This window comes from Dermacentor albipictus, chromosome 6 (genome assembly GCF_038994185.2).
Source record: "Dermacentor albipictus isolate Rhodes 1998 colony chromosome 6, USDA_Dalb.pri_finalv2, whole genome shotgun sequence".
Classification (NCBI taxonomy): domain Eukaryota; kingdom Metazoa; phylum Arthropoda; class Arachnida; order Ixodida; family Ixodidae; genus Dermacentor; species Dermacentor albipictus.
The window spans coordinates 24,071,997-24,094,960 of record NC_091826.1 but is presented as its reverse complement, the minus strand read 5'-3'; the positions used below and the strand labels follow the sequence as shown (position 1 = coordinate 24,094,960).

Genomic DNA, 22,964 nt, shown 5'->3' with positions numbered 1-22,964 from the left:
GTGTCGCTATCGCAGCAAATAGAATGAACATGGTCAAGTATAGACTTGGAATCCTTGTTCGACCTTGCGTTTACGGTGCTAGCTCACTAGTGAAGTCACGTGAACTCCGTTCTTGCGGTTTTCGCTTCTTCAAATGCTGCAAGCGCCTTAAGTTATGACCTGGCTGAACTTTACTTACTTCGACCGCACGCTGCAGCATTTTTCCTTTCCTGTTTCGTTCCATTAAAGCGCAGCTTTCTTCGCGAACCCTCCCCGGATTTTCTGACCGTGGGTGCCGCTTGGTTCTACTGCTAGCTTGCCGAACAGCATATAGCTTTAAAAAAAAAAAGTTGAATTACGTGCCCGATGGTCAGATGGAGGTTATGTACCTCAGCACAGCAGTCCGATCCATTAAGCCACAATCGCTTCTCTCTCTTTTTTTTTTCATTCTTAATTCTATTATGCCATAGTCCCACGTACACTCGGCCACTAAAGTTTACGGACCGCAGGATTTGAGGAAGCGTTCAATTTCCGAGACGCCTGCAGCAGTAGCCAGTTGTAGACGACTATATTTTTGGCATATTCCAGTCGAGGCCAGAAATACAAGTACCAGGCTGCGTTGTGAGGATGGGGAGATATTCAGCTTTTTCTCAGATTTCATGGTCGGCAATATTTTGTTGGCCTGGTGTACGTATACACTTATTATATCGTGAACACCATACATATATTGAGATTATCGTCGCACGCGCTGTACTGCGTGGTGCAACTTCGCGAGTTTCTTATGCCGCAAAGCGCAGACGCAGGAATGAAATGGGCAAATTTGGAGCATTTGATCAAGCGCTTCACGAAGACTTCGCTTAATTCACATCGATTCTAAAACGCTGCGTTGAATCTGCATATTCTTTTATACATATATTCATACCTATACTTACGCCCGCGTCAAGGTAAAGCAAACCAATGTACAACTCGAGTTTACCTCCCCATCTTTCCTCTTTCTTTAGTGCATATATAATTTTCGTATCAAGGTGTTCGAAGCCGTAAAACAAGTGGTTGGGCGTCACCCGCGTCAATCTAATGCTGCAACGCTGGTCACGTCTCGAGAAACATTCGTATCCATAGCTATATCCGCATCCATCGAAGCCCACGAAGCGTCCAACACGCACACGCATTGTCTGGTAGACTCTAAGACGCGCGGGTAAAGCAGCCGAGATATCGAGTCGTACACTATACAGAATGTAATAGGAAACATTGGTTGCGCTTTCTAGACAATCACATGTAAGAAGACAGGACAGGCGCAAACCGCTGATACTTGGCATGATGAAGGGAGAACACAAAAGGAAGAGCCCGATGCCGAAGAAATGAAGTTTAGCAGGATGCGTTGTTGGGCAAGTTGGTTCATTGTAATGGGAAACATTGGTTGCGCTTTCTAGACAATCACATCTAAGAAATACCGCGCCTTACCGCGCCTGTCGTGTCTTCTTACATGTGATTGTCTAGAAAGCGCAACCAATGTTTCCCATTACAATGAACCAACTTGCCCAACAACGCATCCTGCTATACAGAATGTGTTGTTCGCTCACCCTGCACGTAGAGTCGGACGATGCCCCGCCTGCCCTGCCGGTTGTTGACCACGCACTGGTACTCTCCGCTGTCCTCGGCCACCACCGAGCGGAAGAGCAGCGCACTGGAGCCGGGCATCAGTGCGACCCGGGCTCCGGCCTCGGGGGCCACGGTGACGCGCTCGCGGGTCGCCTCGATCAGCCGCCGGTCCTCTTTCCACCAGGTCAGGTGGCGCGGCTGCTGGCCCGACTGGGGCAGGTCCGGGCAGCGGAAGGTCACGTTGGCCCCGACGCGCACGAAGATCTTCTCCGCCTCGCCATCACCTGCAGCGGAGGAGGAGAGGAGGCGTCACGCGAGCACCGGGCAGTAGAGTCCACTAAGACACTGCGAACACGTCTGACATTGTGTTGTCGAAAACGTGGATGCACTCCAGCCAGCCCAGCTTGCACCCTCGATGCGGATTTGATACGCGATACCGCGTTGTACTAGAGTGGTTGCAGTGGTTTGCAAAGACTTTTGTCTGAAGCCCTTTCTATGTCATATGTCCCCCCTGACTCTGAGATGTCTAATCTAGCAAATTTTAGTAGTTCTGCAAGTTTTTCTTACTGCTTTCACTGGTTCGTGTCATCTTGTCTGAAGCCCCTTATGTTTCAAATACAGGGTGTTCCACGTAACTTTAGCCAAACAACTTTTAAAATATGCAAATGCCGCGTAGCTGGACAGAACCAAAGTAATGTTGTTTGCCGTCACATGGAGATACGCAGATTTTTTTTTTCATTCCGACTAATTGCATAATTAGTCTTAATCAAATAACCAATTTCTCAAACATTATAATTAGATTAGGAGTGTCAATGAGAAATTTGTAGAGGAACATGAAAAACTCCCGATGCAGCTTTCTGTTGCTAAATACGTGCTACATAAAAGTGTTTTTCGGAGCATGAAGGAAGACCGTGAACACACGCAAAATTGCCGCGCGACTGGCCGCTCGAGACACTTCCTGACCACTCGAGCTCTGCGTTACCAGGCAGCTGCACCGTGCAGGCAGTTTGCTTGCGCCTCCACTCATCCGGTGAAACGCCCACCCAGCTTGCGTTTACCCGAACACCGGTCACACGAAAACTCTCGAACGTCACGATCGGCCTGCATCTGCTCTGACGCGCAGTTCTGACGTAAGAACTTTCTCATGAATACCGGCCAGGCCCTCTTCTGCTTCCATCCACACATTGCCAACAATCCTCCAAAAATTCCAGACTTTCCCACTACCTCGAAGTGAAGAAGAAATCTTGCCGGCGAGCACCATTCCGACACAGGTAAGCGCCAGACGACCTAAAATCGTATCCTTTCTGGAACACTTCGCAAGCAACTTGATAGGGGGAGCCACCTGTTATCGCGTCGATCGCAGATCCGTCTCCGGAACGTGCATACGATGCCCGCGCGATATCGTGTACAACACGTCCGGCGAAATGCCACAGCGACTACAAAATGTGGTTCAAGCATAACGAACCCGGAGACTGAAAAAGAAAGATCTGTGACGGCAGAAATTGAAAAAGAAGGCGAGGTCATTGTGTTGCGCGGTCGCCGAACTACAAGGCGCCGCCGACTCCACCTCCTCGGCCACTTCGTCGAGCCGTCATCGCGAAACTTCGTGACGTCCCGCCTACTCCTCCTTTACATCGCTTTCTCTCTCTCTCTCTCTGCTTTGTTCCTCAACGTCTGAACAAGCGGCGCTGTCACTCTTACTCTCCGTAATAACACAGCCGCCCGATAAAGCTCGAGATAAGGCATCGCCTCGAGAACTGCGCCCGAGAGCGGAGGAAAGCAGAAGTGGACGGCGAGAAAATGACAGTCGTGTAGCAGACGACAAGGAACGAGCGGCAGAAGAAGGCACGTAGTAAGCAGGGTAGCAGACGATTTCGCGGAAAGCAGGAAATCAACAACAGATAAAACGCAAGCGCCTTGTCGGCAAACGATTTAAGAGCAACTGCAAGCAACTGTAAGAATAATAAAAGGGGAGAGGGGGGAGATGTAACAAATATAAAACGTGTTAGAAACTGGGCAGACAATCTTGAACGGGAACGCACAACGTGACAGACAAAACAACGTTCGAAGCAGACGACTCTTTTGCGCGTCTCTTCTCCGAGTAGGTCTCTCTCTCTCAAGTCCGGATCCGCGCGTGCTAATAGTGCCGCCGCCGCCATATTTGTCTTATCTCAGAGACGAAATCTCCCCGGCTTTCTTGTCCGCTGCCTAGAACGTTCCAACGTACCTCGTCCCCCTCTTCTTTCCGCACGCAGACGCACACGCGTCCGTACTCTCCTTAAATTCTCTCTGTATCTTCAAGTTCATTTTCTCCAGAAGAAGCAGCAGGCCAGACCTCAGCAGATCGTAAATCACACGTCAGCCAACGGTAGCTACGAAAGCACTCGACGGGTCGGGGTGTTTAAAACTCGAAGAAAGGCACGCGACTTGGGCGCGACCTCCCGGTTTACGACAGGACGCTCAACTTCGAGGTCACGGCTTCCTCCGCTTGACAGGTCCCGATAACTGTGGCGTCCTCTGCCGAAGATGCTCGCAAAGTATGATGTATGGTTTTCCTTCCCATTCTAGATTGTGCCAACATAGCACGGGCGTTTCCGAGATCTTTGTAAAATTCCATAACAGACGGCACACGAAGTTTTTTTTCCTTTCTTTTTTCTTTTTGTACGTCTTGACGACGGAGACGAAATCGTCGGTAGTATGGGTGAGATTGCCTGACATTGGGCAAGGCGTGTACGGAAAAGTGCCGCGATTGGTGTTCGATAGCTGTCTGTCCTGAACTGCGCATGCGCAGTTCAGGCGGTTCTCACAAGCAGCCTCACGGCGGACCGTATCGTGGTAGACAGATTCGCGTAACACACAGAATTTTAAAACAAGTAAAGAAAAGAAAGAAAGACGTCAAATAGATTGATGATAGCGTAGTTACATTACGGGTAACCGTGACAGACCAGTTCTTTTCTTTCTTTCTTTTTATTTATTTATTGTTACTTTTCTAAGTCAGAAGGGAACGATTAAAAGCAGAAGTTCGCGAAACACGACAGCCTTAATACGAGCAAATACTTTGAAATCCGTGACGACACATTGAGGCAACGGCGCTGGAGTTTCAGCGGGAAATGCCCAGATTCTGAACGTGGACTATTCGAAGATCACTTTGTTGCTGTTGAATACTGATCAGAACACTGATTTAGTTTTACATTTTTCGCTTCCCTTTAAAAAGTCCTTCACAGGGCAGACGTTCGTCTTCTGCCCAGACATCTGCACAGAAAGCAGAGACGTTCGCGAACCAGAAGTGTGAAGTGTTCGTCTGCTTAGCTCCAAACAGCTCCTATCGCTAAAGATCGTCGCCATTGATACAGTGAAAAAGAAAAAGAAATGCGCAGAAACGATCGACGGTTAGAGAGAAAGAGAGAGAAAGGCAAAGGAGAGGCAGGGAAGTTAACCAGTGATTATCTCCAGTCGGCTCGGTACCCTGTACCGGGTAGATGTGTGACATCGATCACGAGTGTCAATGTAAGCGAATGGTCTAAACGAAAGAAGGAGCGATAGAGCGATCATGTGACCGATCATTTGAACGAACGAACGAACGAACGAACGAACGAACGAACGAACGAACGAACGAACGAACGAACGAACGAACGAACGAACGAACGAACGAACGAACGAACGAACGAACGTATTTCTTGCTGAGTCCGACCAAATACAAGAACGGCCAAAAGAGTGAAAAAAAAAAAAGCTGTTCACTTTAAAACTATGGCAGCTGCAACGCACTTGTTATAATCAACGCTAAGCGAAGCTTGAAACGTTGATTGAAACGTTTCAATTAAATGGTGTGCATGATGCTTGAGCTTTTATTTTATTTCGGTGTTGGTCCGCTTACAGACGGAGATAGATAGATAGATAGATAGATAGATAGATAGATAGATAGATAGATAGATAGATAGATAGATAGATAGATAGATAGATAGATAGATAGATAGATAGATAGATAGATAGATAGACAGACAGACAGACAGACAGACAGATAGATAGATAGATAGATAGATAGATAGATAGATAGATAGATAGATAGATAGATAGATAGATAGATAGATAGATAGATAGATAGATAGATAGATAGATAGATAGATAGATAGATAGATAGATAGATAGATAGATAGATAGATAGATAGATAGATAGATAGATAGATAGATAGATAGATAGATAGAAATGTGACGAGGAACGCACTATTCGTCGCCAAGTGCGCGCTATGCATGAGGGCGCAAGGAACCGCGAACGCAATCGGCCGTGCATATATACACGAAATCTATGCCCTCGACCGCAGGTGCGTTGCATATGGAACCTCGACGCGGAATGCCGACCGGTCTCGCGTCTAAAGCGCCGGGCCAACCTTCTTCTTTCCAGTGGCATCTGTTTGACACACATATCGTGATGCCTCGCGCTCCGCCGTCCGTTTCGCATTTATTATCTTTCTGTTACTCCATCCGTCCTGGTTAGGAATCCTGGAGGCTGGCCTCCAGCGAACGCTGTCAGAGGAGCCGCACTGCATGACTCCGCAGCAAGAACGATTGAAAGTGGGTTTACGAACGGTGAGAAACATGCACTGAAAAGAGGAAAGAAAAGTAATGCAAGGAAATGACTACACCTGCGATGAGAGGAGCGTTCTTTAATAGACACTGGAGATGTTTGCCTGACCATACGCTCAGTACGCTATACCCCTGTTGATGAGGGTGACGTATAGTATGGCGTATTCATACACAGTGCATAAGCATAGAACATGCCCAAGCTCACGGATTAGCAAGTGACTAGTGTATTTTGTAGAAGCAAGTGAACATGTCTGTGAGCATGTACTTGTAGACAAGCTGGTAGCACTTTGCTGCTCAACGAATGGAATACAAACGGGCCTACGAAGGCAACGCTAAGCAGAGAATATCCATCTATCTCCTTCTTCTAGTTGCTCGGTAATGAAAACTCTGAACTGCTGTTAACGAGACTGTACTCTAAACGGGGTGGGGTTGTCATGCTATACAGATGAAATGCAAAACGGGCTAAAGGGTACTTAATTACTCAGCGAACCTGCAGTAATGAAGATTGAGCAACGCCGTCAAGTGTTCGCTGCCAATGAGGACAAGGCGACAGTTATGTAATCGCTGTCTCTAGGAATGCATAGAACGAGTTGAGTGCAGCTTTCAGAGCAGTGCCCTAGGGAGAGTCAGACAACGTAGTACAATTTCCTAGAGTGGTTGCCATGCGCATTTCCCGAATCCGGCATCTATACAGTCAGTGATTCTCGTTAAAATGCCAGAATCCATTCTTCCGTTCATATCACAATTTCACTTGCGCTAATGAATATGTGCTTCCGCGATCTGCAAACCATTGCCTTGTGCTTGTTGTCACGCCCAGACGTGTCAAGTGGTTGTGCTTGGAGAAAGTAGTGGTCGCATTGTCGATATACCACGGTGTTTAGATGTAATTGCAACATTTACCGGGAACTGCTCGGAGAATAATGACATTTCATTAGATATAGAGCTAGTTGAGTGTAACAGATGCCTTGAGCGAACGAACCAAAATGACAATAACGCTCACCTCTCACTTCCTCCCATCCCGTTCTTGACAAGACGCCCCTAAACTTTTGGCGTGTGTATAGAAATGAGGGGGGTTCAGGAGAAGAAAAGAAAGGGTCGGTCACTCGAACGGCGGCGAGAAGCGTAGAGCGTGGGTGACTCAATAAAGCCAAGCCTAACCGCTACAGGGGTTTATGTGAGAAAAACAGAGTCACAAAAAAGCAGACGGCAGCATCAAGCAGACGCGCACGGTGGCGGCGGGATAGCCGAGAAAGCAGACGACAAAGCAGCAGCAACAGCTCAGAGAGCCCGGAAAGAAATAAACACGATGGACGCACTGCAAGGGCTACGAAGAGGCCTTTAAAGAAACATTGTGCTCGAAACAACGGCGTGACCGGTGCCAGTGAAAGTACTTAGCAAAGACGTAGAGAAAATGCAATATAAAGAAGACGGATGAGAGATGGGGAGAGAGTGACACTCGACGGCATCGCGTCGTCTGCTACACAGCGCCCGGATCTCAATGGTTCTCGACGCAGCCCACCCCGCGCCGTCTGCACGACTCTTGTGGCAGCACGCGCCATTTCGCATTGTGTGCGCAAACCGGCGCCGTCCGCGAACGTTGGGACAGGAAGCTACGCCGTTACTGTGCTGTATGTATAGCTCGAGCGCCCACGCGACGTGAGGTAACGCAGCGCGCACACACGTCGCAACGAACTTCTGTCTGGCCGTTGGCCGACCACGCAGTGAACCTTTCTCCCTTTGTCCTTTGTTGTCCGTAGACACGGCGCGCGTGCGGGCACGAAAGCGGGTCAGCTCATTACGCAAATAAAGAAGCGGCACGCTGTAACGTACCGCTTTTTCCTTGAGCGAACGTAATCTACTCTCGCTTCCCCGAGAGCAGTTTCCTTTCCGGAGCACGCAGGCGCGTGCCACTCGTACACAACCCGTCTGCACTGCAGCAGAAGACGACGCGCGCGTCTCCAGCAGACGTGCGTGATGGCAGACGACACCGAGCGTCCTCTTTCGTTAGTCCTAATGAGATGCGCGACCAGAGGTGCGTACGTCGGGTACGTACATGTATTCGCACCGCAGTCCCCGACCCTTCCTTTTGTGTTGTTAAAACCGGCGGCCGGACCGCGACGCGCGCGCGCCGTCTCGCGTCAACGCTTTCTCCTCCTTTCCCCGTCGACCTCTTCCCTTTATTTTGATCGTGATCCCTTTGTCCCCACAAACCGACCCTTCCTTGGCCCTGCGCTACCGGGCGGCTTTCCAGCTAGCGAGCGCTCTCTTGCAAAACGCGGCGTACACGACATGCAGTCTTCTAGCGCCCCTTTTCGGGCGTCCTCTGCGGGACAAAGACGTAATTAAAACGGCCGGAAGACGCCGCACGCATACGGTGCATACGGTGCAAGCAGAAGACCGCGGTCTGTCAGGCGAGGTGTGCAACAGGGCACGCTGCAGGCCCTGTTGCAGACGACAGAAAAGCACCGGGAATTTGACCAGGGTATACCGCATTTTCACGTTCACTTCCCCCGCACACGCTGCAACAAGCGCTAGAGAGTCACAGAGTGAAGAAATGGTAAAAGGGAAAGGGGCAATGAAACCTTCAACCACGGTTCCAAAGTCGTTTCGAGAGTCAGGAGCTGTGAGGACGAAAGAACGCGAAGCACTTTTCCTAGAACGGGCCTTTCGCACGCAGCGGTGGATTTCCGAAAAGGGCCACTAACGAACTCGCAAGACTCGCGTGCCATTTGTATCAGTATTTTGACATAAAAGCGCCCTATGTGAAACCCAAAATATCTTTAAACTGACAAAGTACTGTTGCAAAACCCTGTCTTCTTTCTTTTGGCATTTGAATAAAAACCTGTTTTATTGCCGCTTCTGTGCACATTTGTTGCTGTGGAGGCCGTTAATGCTTGATACGGGGGCTGGGTCGGTTACTAGTGATTCTCCTTTGTTACAATATTAACCCGTGACGACAGTGCACGTTTCCGTTTGCTAAAGTTCGTCACTGCCTTTATGACTTATGATTGATTTATGGTTGGTTGCGTGTTCAATAGTTCGGTGACAGCGGCATCGTATGTTGAATAGTGATATTCTTGTAACCATATTTCGCATCCACCATTCCGGAATGCTTAAAGGACTGTGAAGTTGTCGGCGTGTTCTATAGAGGCAGCTTTTTTTTTTTTTTTTCAAAGGCCCCTCTGTCAGTATACGTTGCCGATAGACAGAAAATAAAGATTGATTGATCTATAAGAGAACGACAACACATGTACCACCCCCGATTTATTGCTTCGCACCGGAACTTTATCGCCGGTACGGTCTACACCAGGAATTTCGAAGTGTTTCCTTTCGTTTCAGCCATTACGGCGCCTCGCAAGGAAGACGTCCCCGAAACCTTTTCTGCTGCGTCTTTGGTTCACTTAAAATGCGATTGAGTCGTTCTCAACGGATTAACAATACACTAGACAAAGCTAAAAGCTATCAAAATTAATGACGTCATGACGAGCTGGTTCGGACATTTCATGGCGGCGTCGATCGCCACATGCATTATCGAATCTGGCGCACTTTTCCCGTCTTTGCAAGCTTTCTTTGACAGTGAAAAGTACCCGCTTTGCTATATTGCGGAATCGTTAATTGACTAGCACAGCTGGAGTTCATAATCCTTCTCTTAGCGTCTCCGTGAGTCTACTCTAAATACTGCACGTTATAACTGCGAAAGCGCGGTACGCTCGCGGCATCTTGCAGCAATGCCCACGCGTTGCTACAGTGTCTTTGACTCGGGCTGGCTGCCGTTGGCCGCGCTGCGGGAAGGTCTTTGTTCTTGGAAAGCGTGCGGCGTCTCTTAAACAAGGTCGCACCGTCGCACGTGTGGGATGCAACAGGCCTCTGCGGTCCCGAAGGGGGGACCCACCGCGGTGAATGGCTAATTAACCGAGGACGCCCTGCTTTGTTTTGTACGTTTACCTTCCTGGTTAACGCGGGCCACCGAAACCGGGCCGAGTGAACAACTTCGGCGAATAAAATTGTTCGCAGCACTTCTTTTTGGGGTGCACGTCTTTCAGTATCTACTCGTTTAGTTGGCCCTCACGATAAAGTTTGGAGCATAACAGGAACTTCCACAACAGGCAACCTAAAAAAAAAAATGGTTACAATGCGTTATATTTACAGAACGTTCGTTGCATATAAAAGAACGACCTAAATATGCCGCTTCATGTTTCCATGCCACACTCTGATCCTCACTATTTATAACCGGAGTATTCCTATACTTTCTTTCTATATATAGCTATAATCCTTAACACCTGTGGGATGCCATGGGAAACCATAGGATTAAAACATAACATAACATTTTGCTAAAATCATCATGAACCAGATGAAAAATATCTCCTAGAATTAAAACCACAGCGTTTCGGTACTTTCTCTCTCTTTAATTTCAGGAAATAATTTCTGAAACCTCAGCCCGCTATACAGCACACGTCAATCAAAAAATAGACGAAGCAAACCGGGGCTCCTTTTGAGTCGCACCGAGGTAACATGGGAAACCAATTCGCACAGGACGGGAACTAACGAGTCCAGCGCAAATAACTTACGGGTCGATTCATTGCGTGCAAGGTAAACAGCACAACAGCGTTCGCTCAAAGGTATATACTTCACGCGAGAGAGAACAAAGATCTGGCGCGACGCCGCAGAACGACGCCGCGCGAGACCCAATGACAGGGTCAAGGCATCGGCGGCGGCAGTGGATGTGGGACGGACTACATAAATCAACACGAGAGGGCGATGCACACGCCCCCAATCCGCACGCTCCCCAGCTGTGTGACATATAGTAGAACCTCGGCGGAATGCCGCGCCGACCGTATACATACATCTCCCCCCCTCTCTCTCTCTCTCGTCTTTTGTGTGTGCGACATTTGTCTTGCCACGCGACGTTTCGGCTTGTCCCTTTGCTCTCCGCAATTGTTTTCTTAGGCCTGGCCCGTGATCGATTCTTTCTTTCCTCTTTTTCTATGTGGGACACCTATGTAACGTTCCCGTGCTTTATTCCTTCATTCCAAACCGCCAACGCATGCAAAGTCCTTTGCGGTGGAACGTAAATTCTCACTAGCTCGGCCGGCATTTTGTGCGAGGCGAGAGAGAAAGAAAGAAGAAGAAAAAGATTTATGATGTGTCACCGCGTTTCGCAGCCTGGCTTCTCTAAATACCGTACAAAAAAAAAAAGAATGCTGTTCCTCGGCATGGCAATATCGCCGTCTTATAGGGCGCCTGACGGATAAGGAGTTTGAAAACTCGCCTTTACGGAGTTTAGAGCGGATCATTACTCAACTAGCTGTGTCAGGAACTCTCCTTTTAAGCGCAAAATAAAGATGAGTCTTAATGTTCCTGTTTTGATATCAGCAGTCACAGTGCGTTCTTTAAAACCTGTTCTTCGTTCCTGCAACAAATAACGGTTACTGTGGCTTATTGTTTCCTTTTTTTTTATTTTAGAGAGACCAAAGCGGGGCAGGGTATAGCAAAAAGAATGCTCTCGCATTATAATTTCCAAACCTCCGCAAGAACAGTGTTGCTCTCAGACTTGCGGTAAGGATGTCCTTCTCAAAAGCCCACGCTATTACTTATTAGTACTGAGTATTAATATGCGTTAGTAACCTGTCGGCGTACAGTCGTCTACTCTTCTTGCCTCCATGACTGCTGTTTATTTAGGAACTTGCAGCTTCTCTGGACGTAAAAGGCGAGAACAAGCTGCATTAAACACGGAGCCCCAAACAGCTGGACATGCGTGCGAGATTGCTGTACTGTCGGAGTTCTACAGGTCTTCCCTAATGTCACGGCACGGAATTTCTTTGCTGTCACAGCACAGATTCTGTATAGCCCGAAGTAGGTTTTAAGCAGCGTTTCTAGACGGTGCAAGGTCTACTTACTTTTTACTATTATCTGTGCTCAAATAGACCTTGGTGCTGCAGACGACGCTGGGTATATATGGCGCTAAATTTACAGATTTGCACCAAACGACGCAAAAGTTTGAAACAGTTCTAAAGTTCACACGCACACACAACAAATGTTCCTGAGAAAGGGAGCGAGGGAGGGAGGGAGGGACAAGAAAAACAAGGAGGTTAACTAGACGCAGGTCCGGTTTGCTACCTTGCATCGGGGGAAGAGGTGCGGGGATGAAGATAGAAAGAGAGAGGAGATAGAGAGAGCAATGTTCCTGAGGAGTTCCTAATATACAAATGTTCTTGAGGAAGCATAGTCTCCGTCACACTTAACTCGAGCAATGAAGACACGTATATATAGCGGCTTACCTTTAACAAACGTGGATCTACAGGAGACAAAACTGAACGATTTAGAAAAAGCCAAATTCAGCTATAGCATATTCAAGGCACCCTAAGCACAAATACCCTGCACCTTCTGCGGGAGAGGCAAGGAGGCGCTTTAAGTGCCGTCCCTCGATAGTGACGCGTTGCAAGCAAACTATAGTACATCACTCGGGAACATGCACTACGCGAACATCAGCGCGATCGGCTATGAAGGCGCTGCTGCGGTATTTACAATACACTGGACTTTCTGACAGATTGTGACTTCACTGTGTGACGCAGGATTGTACGGTGACACTGCATAACACTAGGAACGCCTTTGCGGGCTGCGTGACAGTGCCCACAGAAACAGTTAGTGTGTAGGTGCGTGTGTGTGTAGTTTCTTTTTTTTTAATCCTTCTCTATCTCACCTATCACATCCCCTTGCCCCTCCCCCAGTACAGGGTAGCCAACCGGAGATAATCTCCGGTTAACTTCCCTGTCTTTCCTTTGCCTTTCTCTCTCTCTCTCTCTCTCTCTCTCTCTCTCTCGGGAACATGCAACCAAGGGGCGCGGGGAACACCGTAGAGGACACACGCGGTCACCACTGCTGCGTACCACCGCTGGTCCATACCCTGCACGCGTGAGAAAGTGTTCGAGCGTGTCACCCCGCGCCACCCGCAGCGACCGTGCCTGCCGCAAGGTGGCGTTCCTCTCGCAGTGTAAATACACAAGGGTGTGTGTGTATATATACTGTGAAGAAGAAGACGCGCCTCGCGGCACAGCCGCATCGCCAACGCGCGGCTCGTCTCGGCTCGCGCTGTTGATTGCTGGCGTCCGTTTGGACAGTGCTTCGGGCTGCTTCGCCGTTCCCGGTTGCTGTGCCGTTACATTAGGAGCCGCCAATAAACCTTTTCTCAATACATATGCACCACTCGACGCTAGCAGCGGGACGTTCACGTGTACGCATTCCAGGGGTGATCGCGCACATGAGGGGGGCGCTCGAAGAATGAAGCACACAATCCTCATTTCGATTCAACGCGTTTCGCTAACGGTCAAAGCACGCGTATGGGAACGGAAGGCGCCGCGGCGTTCATTTCAACGCGCTCAGACGGGGCAAGGGGCTTCGCGAGAACAATAAAACATTTCCCGCGCAGCATCACCTTGTAATTATTTTTTTTTTTGTTCTTCCGAGACGCCTCGCGAGCGAGCACGCGATTAGTATGCGCCGCGATAGGCGGCCGGCGCCGGGGATTAGCATAGCGACTGCGACGAGCGTTCTATGTTAATCCGCCGCCTTGCTCGCGGGGCCGTCGCACGTGGGTAGGGTTATGCGCGCGCGCGCCCCTCGAAACAAGCGCCCTCTTGTGCACACAACAAGAGTTCATTAGCTCGCCGCGGCATCTCCGAAGGCGCCGCTCTCTCATCAGTTATCCCTCTCTCTCTCTCTCTCTCTCTCTCTCTCTCTCTCGAAGAGTATAGACTCGAGAGAGTATAACTGATAAGTGAGAGAGGGTACCCGTCACGCGTGTGCTCCCTTCACCTTTCTCTCCTCTTCCTTCTGCCTGTTCGTGCGCTTATTCCCTCTCCCCGTCGCAGGGTAGCAAACTGGACATCCGCAAAAGCAAATTTGTTGCGTTTAGTCTTCGATCTCCCCGCATTTCATTCCTTCTATTTCTCCATGTCGTTAAGAGGTCTCGTCGGTGTCTTCATCCCAGCGCTCCATGCAAACCACGAATCTTCGCTCAGTGGGGTTTACGTCGCGCGCAACATGCCGAAGCGATCGTCTGCACACGTCACTAAGCTGTGCGAGGATTTGAAGTGGGCGTGGCGCGGCGCAGAACCCTTTGTCTGTGACCCGTCGCGGTGGCTCTACATGGCTACTGCGTGTTTTCGGTTGCTGAGCAGGAGGGTCGTGGTTTCAATTGCCGGCAGCATGCACCGGTGGCCGCATTCCGAAGGGGGCCGAATGCAAGAAGCTCGTGCACTTAGGTTTAAGTGCACGTTAAAGAAATCCCCGCGCGGCCAAAAATTAATCCGGAGCTCGCAACTATAGGGTGGCTTTTGTAATCCCAGTGCTGCTTGATGGTGACTTTAAACTCCATGAATCAACAAGCACCCCTCCGGTGTGCAGTGTGCTCGATGGGTAACGAGGCACGACGCGCGACGTCTCTTCACTGGATTAGATGCCGCCGTGGATACGAAGGCGTTCTGCTGGCGAGCACCAGGTCGCAGGTATTCTCAGGAAACAGATTGCCTCCTAGCGCTTCTGTCGTCTGTTGCTTGTGTACCCGTGTGTTTTGAGCTGCTGGTATACCGATTGTGCCGTCTGTCCTTCGTGTTCCCGTCTGCTTCGCTTTGCAAATCGTAGCCATCGTATCGTCTGCACCTTGTGCCCCCGTCTGCTTTGCGCTGCTTGTACCCATGTGTCGTCTGTACGACGTATTGCCATCTGTTTTGCTCTGCTTGTAGCCATCGTGTCGTCTGTCTATTGCCTATTCGTCTGTTTGCATACCCTTGCGTACCCGTCTGCGAGGTCGTAGCCATCGCTTCTTCTGTCCCTCGCGGACCCGTCTGTTCTGTCGATCCTGTTTGTAACCACCGCGTCATCTGTCCCTCATGTCTACGTCGTGGCGTCAGTAGCCCCGGATGCGTACCAACTAGCCATATCGTAGTGTTTGCATCGTATAAGGGCGAGCCCATATCACGCTTCACTGAAATTCGAGCCTCGCGTTCTACGCAAGTCGAGTGTGTTTGAGCCTCGCAGCCAGTGTCCAAAGCCAGACACTTTACTACCAGCGGAGCTCTCTACCTTAGGCTAGCGGTAGCACTGGACAGTCGAGGTAACCGGAATACATGTAAAACGCCACCGGACCGTGTCGCGCACTGTCGACGGACGAGCGAAGCGGTAACAAATTCTTGCTTACGGCCACGCCGCGTTACGCACTGACATTCCAGGTACGGTTGTCTGTCCAGCCCCAAAAAACGCCGGACAGAGATCCGCTTTTTCTAAAGCCAGCGAGTTGCGTTTTACGCAGCTGGCGCTCGCGAAGGCTTTATATATGAACGCTACAGCGCGAGAGTACAGGACAAAGCAAAGCGGATACCTCGGAGGCAGCGACGCATGCAAGAATTTAGCGCTTCTCATAATGCCAGATAAGGCCGCGAAGCAGACGACAAAAAAAAAAATGAAGCCAAACGGTGCTTCCCTAAGAAATACACGGATCGCCGGGCGCGCCTCCATGCGTGCAGAATGGCGCGTGCGGCTCCTTGGCTGCCGTCCATGCGCGGATTATACAAAACTGCCCCGCGTATACGCAGCGTGACAAGGGAGATTTAGTGGACGTCGCTCAAGAGGCCCGCTGAACGGAGTGGAAGCGATGGCCCCGTAAAAAGGAAGCCCGTAAAATTTCGCCTTAAAGACACTGCGGAGGAACCTGCAGCTCCCGTTTATTACAAGGGCGTTTACGATCTCTTAGAAAAGCGCGCCCACCACCACCGACGTTATAGTGCGAGCCCCCCCGCGGGCGAAAGACGAAAGGCTTTTAAGTGCCCGGCCTGCCTGGCAGCCACCGGTATTGTTCGCGTATATGTGGGAGCGCCGATATATTGAACGCAATCTGCTCAGTTCCCCCGGCTGAATTGTTCACCGCTGTTGTTTTTGCTTCTATTACTCGTTCGCGGCGAGTGGGAGGCATCTACGAAAACAAGAGCCAGATTGATCGAGTCACTTCTTCCTTCCTTTCTTTCTTTCTTTCTTTCTTTCTTTCTTTCTTTCTTTCTTTCTTTCTTTCTTTCTCTTCGAGCCGTTCTTTTATTCTCCCGGTCAAGCGTTCGCACGTCAGAACCCCGACGCACGTTTCTTTGATCAAATATGTCTGGTAAACAATGGAGAACGTCGCAAGGCGGCCCTTCTTAATTCATTGGCTTGTCTTATTGTCTTATTAGCTTTTCATTTTATTTTGCACGCGTAAATGCGCTATTGTAAACGCACGGCCAAGCTCGGTTCTGTTCTCATACTCACGCCACAACGAGGTATAAAAGAATATGCACCTCGAACGCACATTCTGACGGCATGCTTCGAGATAACCTCTATAACGACATTGCTTTCTCGTGTAAGATATGTGACGCGTGCAGAAATTTAAGACCACCCGTACGCGTCACTAAATAAGAGCACCGTCAGTAAACCCACAGTGAAGTGAAGCGATATGGATGTGCGTAACGCGAAGGAAGTTCAGAGTGATGGGCACCGCCATCTTGAGCCGGTTATTGAACTGTATACATCAGTTCAAATTCTGGAAGACCGTACGCTCAGGCGAAGTACACAGAAAAGGGCGACACACGTACACATTGCGCTACGTATCTGAGTTTTGCGCGAAGTGACGTGAAGTCAACGTGCTCGATCATGAACCGTGAACGCATCCACACAACCATTTCCGTGCACACGAATATCGGCTGTATACCACCGAGCACTTCGTTGCTACTGACAGAAAGCGGCAGCGTCAACAGCCAAGGATGGCTGCACTAACGCTTGTGCAAAATATGGTCTATAGGCAACACGTCTCTTCCCACCAACAACGCTTACCTGTTTTATTGTTTGTCAAGAGAAGCTTATCAAAGTCGTTTCCTCAACGCTTTACCAAAAGCGTATATTAAGAACAGCCTATCCAAGTGAGGTTCCATAACCTTTTCACGCTGTCAAACTTCCCTCGTACATCGCTGCAAAATTTCCTTCCATTAGTTGCGTACACTATAGAACAATGTTTGAATAATTTTAATTTTTTGCAGCGGCGAGTGCAGTGGTAGTTGATCCAAGCCACGTTCCTTCCTTAGGTAGCTCTTGCATTTACCCGATGAGTACCGTGGGACGGACCGCGTGACGTCGCGCACTGACGTCACGACAGAGAGAGAGAGAGAGAGAGAGAGAGAGAGAGAGACCTCAGCGAGGTCTGTTGGCGTCGGGGTCACAAACCGGCTGCGCGGAAAGCCTCCACCGCCGTGCAACGACGACTCCTACACGTAACTAAAGCACATCGGCGATGACGAAACGTATAGAGAAAGGAAAGTGAAAGAAATAACAATAAACAAGAAAACCGGAACAGCATAACCACTACACAGGCTGGCATCGATCCACTGCGGGCGTGGCGTATAACGCAGCAGAACCTGACCGGGCGGCTTCCGACCCGGCGCATGGTATAATCGCATCGCAAGCACCCCCCCCCCCCCCCCTTCTCTTTTTGAAGCCGAAGAGGCCCGACAACCGTGTAATGCATCGGCCGTGCTGACTCCAGAGAAGAGAGAAGACGCTGCATTTGCTCGCGTAAAGCAAGCATCATTTCGAGCTGCTAGTTTATAAGAGCATGAGATCGGAAATGGAAGCCGATCGAGAGGCATCCTCAAAGCCCGCCGACTGAGTACTAGTGTGGCGACGTATACGCATGCGCTTAGGCTGTGAACATACACGCACACATAAACACAGAGATTACAAATAGTTTAGTCTGCGTGCAACAAGCAGTTACCACAATTGTCCGTGTGGTGAAGGCACGACTTAACCAACGCATTACAGCGGCTGGGCGAACAGAAACAGGTCATGAGGAGCTTGAGAACAGGGCAGATCGCGTACAGTATACGCCCCTCCGGGGAGGCAAATGCCAATCAGTTCCAAATCAGTTCCGATCCAATTCCAATCAGTTACCGAGGCAGTTGTCAACCTTCTTCGGTACTGCTAATGATGATGATGGCGCTAGTTCTCTCGGAGATGGGATGCGGTTTTCAGTGCATTAACGTAATCGCCGCAGTGGCTCAGCGTCTAGACGAGGTTATGTTGCTGGCCGCTAGGTAGAGGGTTCGTGTTCCAGTTGCGGTGACGACATTTCGATGAAACGCAACGACTCAGGAAACAGCTATATATAGTGCGTAGCTTAAGGGAGCAGGCTGTGTTCTGGCTTCTTTTCGTGTAGAGTTTGCAGTGCTGCTGGCTGTTGGTGCTTCACTTATTCTTAAGCAATCAATCGATCGATCGACCAACCAACCAACCAACCAACCAACCAACCAACCAACCAACCAACCAACCAACCAACCAACCAACCAACCAACCAACCAACCAACTCAGAATATGGACGAATGGTGGTAAGACGTAAGCCTCCAGGTAATTTACGAATGGCGTATCTGCATGGCTTCGCATCCTGACTACCCGCAGGCGCCCTACACGCGACACACTAGCTGCGAGCCGTTCCGAAAAGGTAACAATGTTTCCTCTCTGCACGCCGTGAACAGCGCAAAACACACACACACACACACACACACACACACACACACACACACACACACACACACACACACACACACACACACACACACACACACACGTGCCATCCGCTCCGTCAATCTCGCGCGCGTCGCCCGAAGCGACCGTTAAGTGCGCCGCGCCGTCGCCAGAGGGCGTCACGTCTCCCGCTGAGGGGGAATTAACGACCATTACCCTTCACCGCTTCCACGGAAAAGGACGACGCCGCTCTCGCAGACGTTTCGGCGTAGCCGTCGATTCGTCGCGGCGATAAGCCGGCGATGCTTGCAATCGGCGATGGCTTCGGCTAAAACCGGTGACGGCCACTTCGCGTCTCGTTAGAACCGTGCAACGCGTTCTCGCGTGATTTGAAAACGCTGTCAGGCGGAGAACTGCGGGACGAATCCTCCCAAATCGTTGCCCCCACAAAAATAAAACAATAATAATAATTAAACCCATGGAACGCGATTGGCCATCTAACCTTCAGCTGCGTTGCGTTCGTCAATCGTGAAGAGTATATCTATATCGCCGCTGAGAAGCCGACGGCGCATCGTGAATAGCACTAACGCGCGGACGGCTCAGCTAGGACCGAACTCATAAAGGTGTTTTTATTTGCAGGTGCTATTTGCCATTTAGCAAATGGCCAGAAATGTTCGCAGACTAGAACTCTTCGTAAGTGGAGATGCTAGCTAAGCTTGATTTATGATATATTAGCGAAATAAAAAGCATATTTAAATCGGCCTTAAAGTCTTTCGTTCGCAAGTGCTGTTTACTGTTGGCAAAAGTTGGGGCGGGAGGGGGTATGCGGGCTCTGGGGTCGAATTCTCAAAGTTTTTTTTTTTGTAGCCTAGAAATCTTTCCCACTGTCCGACCGTTTTCGCTATGCATATATCGAACATCGTGACTGGATGACAGCCGTTCTTACGAACAGTTCCGGCGCAAGAACTTTCTTTTTTCAGAAGCAAACTCCGGTGTGCGGGTTATATACCTGACGCCTCGACTCTCATGAAATCCATTCGATTAGCCTGCACTTACTGAGTCATAGGGTAGGAGGTGCTGCAGCCGCTTTGCATTCACTGCATTCATTCCAAACAGTGCAACACAGCGTCGTCTGCACCTCCTCGTTCGTTTCACCCAGTGGAAGCTGTCGTTCAGAACGAGTTTTCACAGAATTCCTTGCACTGGCGAGAGAAAAGACACAGTGCAAAGACCGTTCAGGAGCATGGTTCCCGTCTGGGTTCTGAACGACCATGGAGCCGACACTTGACCCGCCTCTTAAGCTACGGAATCGTTCGTAAGAGAAAATTCCAGCCAATCACGATGCCGGACGTACTATTAAAGGCGGCCGGTCAATGGGCAAAGGGCACTTACGAACGAAAATGTATGCGAATTCGGCCGCCGAACTGTAGCCGCAGGTGTGACCGCAGCCCTTGGCCTCGTGGCTGAGCTTTCCGCCTCGACTTCGGGAGGACGTCTGCTCAAAACAACGCTGCCGCCGGTTACCGACCGGTTATTCAAATGGGCACGCGTGGCCCCCGGCCTTGGCGAACTGTAGCTGCAGTGAACAGCGAATCGTGGGGAATTATAAATTCTCGAAGTGTAGGGCGGAATCGAATGGACTCGCAGTTTTCGCAATGCTGCACCGTTTTAACTGGACGAAGAGGAGAAGCGAAAGGACGCAAAGGGTTAAGAACTGTCACGCGATAAGCATCGCAACAAGGTTCCCGGCGCGGATGCACCTGCTTTCGAGATCGCATCGCTCACGCAGCCATCTCCAAAATGGGCAACGCTGAATTTCACTTACGGGTCTGCATATATACGTTGAGTGACGTGCGCAGAGGTGCAAGATGCGCAGGGCGCCGTCTGCTTTGGAAGCTCGTCTGAGCGCGGACGTTTGCCAGGGCAAATGCGATAAGCAGACGGCTTTCTCTATATCTTCTGCAACGCTCCGTTCTTTTAGTTTTTAACGTTTCTTTTTTTGAGTAGGACAGACGACAAACAAACACGCATGCCAGCGCCACCTGCACACTGTTCCATGTTCCGTGCCTTGCTCTGAAACTTGTTGCGGAAGAATAGAATTGCGCTTTTATTATGCATTGAACAACAGCCTTCACGAACGAAAACCTTCATAAATTCTCTAGAAGACGCTGAAATCACGAAGATTTTCGTCGGTAAGAACTACCTGTCATCGGCCGGCGATCTTCACGACGCGATTGGTCGGCTCCTGTTCTTACGAACTACTCTAGCATGAGAAACGGCGTCGAACTTGCGAAGTTTCTCGTTGGTGAGGGCTATTTGACATCGGATAACAGTATGTCCAGCCTGAAGATTGGCCGAGATTTTCTCTTACTAACAATTCTGCAGCACAAGAGTTGTCGATTTTTTTTTTTTTCTGTGCATGGCTGCCTCAGGGCCCATATCCACAAAAAAGTTCTTACGCTAAGACTGCTAATCTTAGGAGCAGATGCTAGCAACCATGAGTCATGTTGATGAGGCTTAATATTAACGAAGGTGATTGGCTAGTGGCAACCACCTAAGAAAAAAAGAAGAAAAAAAACACCCCTTGTGAACAAAATGCTGCGTGAATTGAGCCCCATACGTTTAATGTTATAAGACTATATGCGACGATTTTGTTACATTCTGTTCTAGTGTTCCTTGTTTCGGTGTGGACAATAGTTTATTGCAGCTTTTCCCACGCTCTATAAGAGGCAGCAACACGGCGGGCAAACAAAAAGCCAGCCCACTTACACTCCCAACGCACACGTACAAGGAAAACGACCATTGTATACCGCAGACGGCGCATGTATAACCGACGCTCTCGTTTGCTCGGATAATAAGGTTAGTACTTCATACCGCGTGCGGGCAGGAAGGCGCGTGTATTTATATCGAGGCGCCGTCGTCGCGTCTGTTCCTTCCTGTCCCAAATCGTGCTGCAACCCGCGTGTGGCCCACACGAGAGCGAGGAGAGGCGTTACAGAGAAAGCGAAGCCTCCGCATCCCATCCCATTGTTCCGAGGCGCCCGCTGTTGATTCGCGGTACGGCTGTGCTACCGACCGCTCGCCGCCCCGATCACGCGCTTGTTTACTTCTCCGCCACCGACAGGTGGCGCCTCGAAACAATGCTCGCGACGCGTTTGGCCCGGGCAATTGTGAATCGCGTACGACTGGGCGGCTGAGAATCACGAAGAGATTTTGTCAGGTGTACAGCACCATGAGGTTAAGTGCTTTTCTGTAAACAAACAAGACAGCACAATCTAAGCTATAACCAAGCTAATCACGAGTCTCGGCTTCTGCAGTCGATTCTAATTTCAATTTGTTCTTTCGCGCAACGGTCGCATTTTCGGAAACCGCTAAATACGAAACGAAGTCGTGTACTCAACGACTCTATCTGACTCCCTGTCGACGTTGCATGTTGAAATGAATTAATAAGTTGCATATTGAAAGCAAAATAAGTTTTCTGTTTAGTTGACCTGCTTGCCTTTCCTTCGTCTCTCTCACTCTCTCTCTCTTTCCATAATCGAAATGCCTATAATGCATTTTGATTGTTATCATTTTCTTCCACCACCTCGCTTCTTCCTAACACCCTATCTCCAATGCTCAAGATAAGAAATCGGAAACTAGGGTCTAGTTGACCTCTCTGTGTTCCCTCCTTCGTTCTCTGTTGTGAGAGTTCTCCCTACTACCACGGTATGGAACTGAGACACGCCCAATACCTAAACTACTTCACTAACCCTAACGTGGCGGCCCTATGTGCTTCAGACAGCGTGTCCGTGCCAAGCGACGAGACAGATGACAGCAAAGAGTCACGTACTGCTCCGACGGCGCGCAAAGACATTGGCCTCGCAGTGAAAGTAAGACAAGGAATGGAGAACACCCGTTTCAATGAGCTTGGTCCACATCTACGTATACCCCGTATATACCAAGCGACGAAATCGAGTTAACCGACCGCGAGCTCGTTTATAACGGCGCACTGCTTCGGCAGCCGGGTTCCGGTCGGTCCACGCCCAGCTCTTAAGAATACAGGCGGGCCCTTTGTTTCGACAGTGACCCATTGTCTTCCACCGAGAAAAGGCACGCGACTATACGCGACTTCGATTTGTTTCAGGAGCACGCGAGGTACTGTATGCTTTCAACGAAGGACAGCGGCCGGCTTTGGCGGCTCACCGAGGATATATGGCCAGTCTTGTTGCTGATCTTGAGGTCGCCGCGGTTCGATTTCCCAGACGAGGCAGCCGCATCCTTACCGAGGC

At 49.8% G+C, this 22,964-nt stretch overlaps 1 protein-coding gene across 4 annotated transcripts in view; it reads right to left on the bottom strand.

Annotated features, from left to right (window-relative positions):
* The window catches only part of LOC135896502 (putative receptor-type tyrosine-protein phosphatase mosPTP-1), a 251,298-nt gene that overhangs the window by 150,522 nt on the left and 77,812 nt on the right, over positions 1 to 22,964 (bottom strand). For all 4 annotated transcript variants that reach the window (XM_065424921.1, XM_065424920.1, XM_065424922.1 and 1 more), the window contains exon 2: positions 1,560 to 1,862. In XM_065424921.1, the coding sequence (XP_065280993.1) occupies positions 1,560 to 1,862 (303 nt within the window). The remainder of the gene's footprint in view (positions 1 to 1,559; positions 1,863 to 22,964) is intronic.